At 31.9% G+C, this 6,016-nt stretch overlaps 1 protein-coding gene across 1 annotated transcript; it reads right to left on the bottom strand.

Moving 5' to 3' along the window:
- Window positions 1-386: 386 nt before the first annotated feature.
- On the bottom strand, window positions 387-2,164 carry LOC111050586 (BTB/POZ domain-containing protein 6). The gene has a single exon (XM_022336931.2). The coding sequence runs from the start codon at window positions 1,974-1,976 to the stop codon at window positions 735-737; it is 1,242 nt and encodes a 413-aa protein (XP_022192623.2). The 5' UTR covers window positions 1,977-2,164; the 3' UTR covers window positions 387-734.
- Between the last annotated feature and the right edge of the window lie 3,852 nt (window positions 2,165-6,016).

Genomic DNA, 6,016 nt, shown 5'->3' with positions numbered 1-6,016 from the left:
TATTGGTGATTGCATTGATGAATATATAAGTAAATACACATAATATAGATTTAGGTCGATTTCTAATTACAACGTGGTGAATTTTAAGCTAGAATTTCCCCTCAATAATAGTGAATTATTTTACTCTATAAGGGAAATATGTCTTTACAAATCATGAATGGGAACATATTAGTAAGTTATATCAATGAAGTTGAGTACAGTAAACTTAGGCTATTCCCGGAATCCGTACGAGACAAATTTGATATTTATCTTCATAACAAAATGTCTTAGCCAATAGTATACTGCATACCAGTCTTGATTCAAATATAGCTGAATAAATAGATTATTCGATAAAATTAGTAGGTATCACGAATAAAATTGGTAATAATTATTCACGTTGAACCAAATATTTTGTTAGCCAACACTTCATTCATTTGTGTTGAACATCTTATAGCTAGAGATTGTTTAGTGGTGGGAATAAATTTGAACACTTTAGAATTATTCTATTTCAAATGTCTTTATTGATAATTCTCCCTTAAAGTAACATATTTTTATCAATAAGGTGAATAAATTGTTCGATTGGAATAGGAATGTTCTTTATGTATCATAAGGCATAGAATTATTGAATTGAAAACTTAAACTTAATTGAATTAATAACGTTTAAATTAAAAAATGAACATGCTTCGCTTTCGAATATTTTTTGAGGAGTTATTCAATTGATAAACCATAAAGTTGTTTTGAAATTCATCATACAATCATTCCTCTCCTGTTTCCAGTTTGATGTTGAATGAAGCTTCGATTATAACTATGTCACTGGTGCTTCTCAAAAACTTTTCATTTCTTAGTCTGCTAATAGGAATTTTTGCAAAACTCATCTCATGTTTGTCTGAATTATGCCAGTTCAGTACTGTGAAAAACACATTCTCAAAAACTAAATTATTACGTTTTTCTTCAGCTAATACTGTAAGTCTTGATTCTACATTCATTATTTCAATGACGTCAACAATACGGTTTTTTAGAAATTCAGCATGGAAACAAATGTATCCATCTATGGGTTTAGTGAAGGTGATTCTGATAGGGAGATTAGAAAATTTGGGTATCGTGTATGTACTACATGAACTACAGAGCTTATCAATCGAAACAATGAATTTGTGTTTATATTGATAATCTTTTGGTGTCACAGAAGAAGTTTTGAATTTGCGTTGTTCTCGTTCCAGAGAGAGACATTTCGGCATTGGTTCTGAGTTGAACTCTATCAGATTGTTTAGAATAGCATTCTTCTCTTCCCGAGTCAGTATAAAAGACTTCTCAACACATGAAACAAACTCTTTCAAGCTCATAGTTAGGAATCGAATGTGTTTTTTAAGATTGTTGAAGTATGATGGCATCAAATCAACATTGATACTCTTGCGATCAGATTCAGCTTTAGCCCATCTTTCAAAATGTTCAAAAACCTCCCTTTCTGATTCCAACTTCAAACAGGGTAATTTCAACAGAGATTCAATTGTTTCAGTTTTGGATGTTAGAAAGAATTCGCTGTCTACTACCTCATCTGTTTTTTCTTGAATAATTTTACTATATAATCCATCGAATTCTGAAATGTACAATACCTTGCAAGACTCGAAGAACTCCAAAACTTCCGATGGCTGAATGTTTCCGTTTATATATTTGATACAATTTTCTTCGAGATCAGGAATCAAATATTTACGGGCTGCAGAGAATGTTAGAAGAGCATCAATTGCAGATGTGAAACACACCTCACCAGTGTAAATGAACTGCTTCATTAATTTAAATCCTATCGGATCCAAATCAACCACTTTGACTGGTGATTCCTGTTTGAGATCGCCGTAAAACATGGCTTTGAACACATCACTTGCAACTGAGAACAGTAACTTGTGTCCTTTGACGATTTCATTTAGAGATCCAACAACAAATTCACAATCACTATCGATGCCAACACTCTCTAAACGAAGAAACTTTTTATTGTCTGAACACATATTCGAAGATTTAATCTATTTATTATAATGATTATTAAACGTCTGTATGTACTAATCTCCGAGGATTAAACCAACATATGTGAACTCCGAAATAAAACTGAGAATTCCTCTGCAAAATTGTATTGTTGCGTGATAAATATTGCAACGTTAGTGGGTGGTATCGTTCAAAGCAGACTCGAGTCGCCAACTAATTCAGCTGAAAGTTCAAATAGTCAATTTCAATTCTGTGCTATCGAACGAACACTCAACGATAATGATTAGATTAAGCGGAAATTGAATGTTTAGACAAGGAAGCACAATAGCTTCTAACAATTTCGAATCAATTCGAAAAATTTGATCAAAATCAATGAACTCTGTGAATCCATTCGATTTACCTCCATTTCTAATCAGCGTCTACAATAGTTACAATGGTTAGTGGTCAGAAATAACTGAAATTGAATTGATAAAACTATCAATCAATTACTACTGAAGGCTAATAATTATTGCGGTTTCAAAGTATTTCTCAAATGCTCGAAGTAGGTCTATATTATCCAATTGAATTTGAAATCAATCTTTGGCCAGCCTTTTGATTTGATGCTAAATAGTTTTTGTAGATATAAAACTATGAAATTATTGCAAATAGTGAGTAGACACAAATAAATATTGTCAACTACTGTTTATAAAGGTGAACTACAAACATTATTTCATTTTTTGTGTTTATTCAGTATGACGAAATACCACATCACTTACAATACAATTACTATCATATTCAATTATGGTATTGTATTTAAGCTGTGATTGCTTAGCTGTTTTCCTGAAGATGATTCTGTTCGGGCAATTAAATGAAGAAGATGATTGATAAATTTAATATACTTGCAGTTTCAGATGAGTTCTAATTTCTGAAAAGTCAGTTAAAGAATATTGGAAACTGTGGTTGAACCGAAAGCCAATATTCTATCTCATTGCTCAGGTCAGAAAAAGTGCAGTATACTGTCGGTTCTCTCGTTAAAAGGGAGGCTGCACAATGCAAGCTCCATTACGTTATAGTTATGACCTTTACAAGATGGTTAGGAACACACCTGAAACTGTAACTCCATTCATAAATCATCATTATCCTTCTGAAGAAATATTGTAAGAGTAGTGCTATAAAATTGAGGTTCTTGAAAACCTTCTATGATGTTCGCAAGACAGATCATTCGAAAATAATTGATTTATAATAATAATTATGTTTCTAAAATCTATTCATGTATTATGAAAAATTAAACTCGTAAGGCTTTTGATGGTTGGTAGCCCCTTGCGAGAAGTTTCCACCTCGCCTGAATATATAATTATTAAGCCGTCATTGGGCCTTACGACTGTCATACTTGAGCCGTGACCGACAATTTACGTGCCCATCCTATAACACGAATAACTATTATTACATTTTATTCATATTGATTGGAGGAATAAATAAATTCTAATGCCCGTCTCCCGTCTCCCGCCTCCCGTCTACCGTCTGTTTCTTCATCACATCAACATATCCATCCCTAGTTACCGTAAATATCGATTTTTATAGATAATAAATATGATAACAAGCTCATTCTTATGATTACTCCATGATCTGAATATATTGAAAATATTTTATATTCAAATATTCCGATTCTTAGATAATGAAACTGATGAGTTCTGATTTAATCCATTTAACAACTGAGCTATCTTAATCTTAATATACAGAGTGTCCCACGAAAGGTGTAACAGCCAAAGACCTTGGATTCTACATTGAATTTGCAACAAAAAATGTCCAGTAAAATTTTCTTATATCGACCTAAGTTTTCGAGATATATCGATTTTTCGATATTTTTTAAAAAATTCAATAACTAGAAAACTATCAGTCAAAATCTATTTCCAAGGACATGATTGGAAAGAGGAAGATTCATATGATTTGTTCCTTTATTTCACGTTTTTGAACTTTTTATGAGCGTTCAAAGTTGAAAAAAGTACATTCGTCGAGTTCAAAGCCAAATTTCAAACAGTTTGAACACTCATAAAAAGTTCAAAAACGTGAAATAAAGTAACAAATTATATGAATCTTATTTGAAATTTTTTCCTCTTTCCAACCATGTCCTCGGAATCAGATTTTGACTGATAGTTATCCAGTTATTGACGTTTCTCTAAAATATCGAAAAATCGATATATCTCGAAAAATAAGGTCGATATAAGAAATTTTTACTGGACATCTTTTGTTGCAAATTCAATGTAGAATCCATGGTCTTCGGCTGTTACACCTTTCGTGGGACACTCTGCACTCTGTATACTTCAATCTTCATTCATTGATAGAATCGTGACAAAGATCACTGAACAATATAGTAAATATTCTATATCTACATTCTATATATAGACTTCTATGTAGATATACTGACCAATATAGTACAATATATTATATAGTACTGAACAAGTAAGGAAAGTTTTACTTTATATAGCAAACAAGTTCAATCTTTAATTCTTGGACAGAGATTGATAAAAACTCGTTTGAAATACTCCTTCACTTGGCACTAGTCCAAGTAATCACATTCTAAAATTCACTATATTCCGTCAGCATAGGTTTAATGGGATTCCTTACATCGTATAATATAGGGCGTGCTGAAAATTAGAAATGGATCTCACTTTAGAAATATTCAGGCACCACTCCTGGTTTTTCAATGTCTTGATTTTAGTTGTTTTAATGAGTTGTATTGTTTTATACAATTTCCTTGATGATTTGCATATTTTATTGGCAACTCTCCTCTGAAGAATGTATTTGTAGCATTTGCATACAATCGTTGGAATTTGTAGTTAACGCAAATAGTAATGAAGTAATTTTAAATACAGTACGGTACTTGAATTTGGTGAAATTAACTTCAAAAAAATTAATATGAACCGTAGAGAAGTTGAATAATTATCAATAGTAAGATTCACGCTATAATGTCAGTGGGAATGATATGTAGGCAGTGTAGCCAATCTTAGCTTTTCCTTTTCCACCGCTTTCTATAGTAGATAGTTGTTGTGATTCAAGTTATTCCTGTAAATCTAACCTGGTATTAATTGTTGATTCTTTTATAATAATAATAAATTCAATCGTATATCAATAATGTATTTTACTCGGCAATAAAATATATCCTTGTGATAATAAACTGAAATAGACTGGTAATTCATCACATTTCTACACAGGCTACAAACAATTTGACTAAGGTACGGCGTTGGGAAAGGATAGAGATATCTGCTTTGTCTGATGACAGACAATGATAGCAAACCAAAATCAATCAATATTGTTGACTTAATAATGTGAATCTCATTACAACTGCTAATGTCGCACTTGGTTGAACAAAACATAATGCCATTTATTTATCCATCAATTTCAGTAATGAGCCAGGGTTCAGAATCTCTTGTCAATATACGATAAGAGAAGGATTAGGAAGATAAGTTAAAATTATGTGAACCCACCTAAAACTGTAGGTCTCATCTCTCCACATCGTCTATTATGGCTCTATCCTATATTCACCCGGTACAAGCCAGCCCTAAAGTAAAATAGTTAAGTAAAGTAAAGCCCTAAATTGTCAATTGTCATTTGTAGAAATGAATAAAGAAAAATGAATTGAGCATTATTATGGTTTCAAATAAGAATTGAAATTTCACTCATAATCCAACAAGCATATTATTCAATAAATATTCTGTAATAACGATTGAATTCAAGAGCAGTCATTTTCGGCCTCAAACTACTATTTATAGTTTTGTTGACAAATGAAGATAAATCGAATCTATCACAATTTACCTTTGAATTCAACAAATGTCTATAGTGTTAGATTCACTTTGTTCTGTCAGCATTCCTTATGAATAACACCAATGCTTCCCATCCAATTAATACTGACAGTTTGAATTGAATCTGACTATAAGTTATCTCTTTCAATGTTCTAAAACTGTTGGTCTAATCGCAATACTGGTGTTTGAGCAGGATTGAAATAAATTGCTGCAGGCCTATTTCAATCTGAGAAAACTGAGTTAGTTGGTTAGTTGACGAGACAACAGACAAGTCTGTTACGAATGCT

Source organism: Nilaparvata lugens, chromosome 2 (assembly GCF_014356525.2).
Source record: "Nilaparvata lugens isolate BPH chromosome 2, ASM1435652v1, whole genome shotgun sequence".
NCBI lineage: Eukaryota > Metazoa > Arthropoda > Insecta > Hemiptera > Delphacidae > Nilaparvata > Nilaparvata lugens.
Note: the sequence above shows the minus strand (reverse complement) of the source record. Positions and strands in the feature narration are given on the sequence as shown.

Coding starts and splice junctions, on each gene's coding strand:
- LOC111050586 (XM_022336931.2), bottom strand. CDS start 1,976: ATGTGTTCAGACAATAAAAAGTTTCTTCGTTTAGAGAGTGTTGGCATC.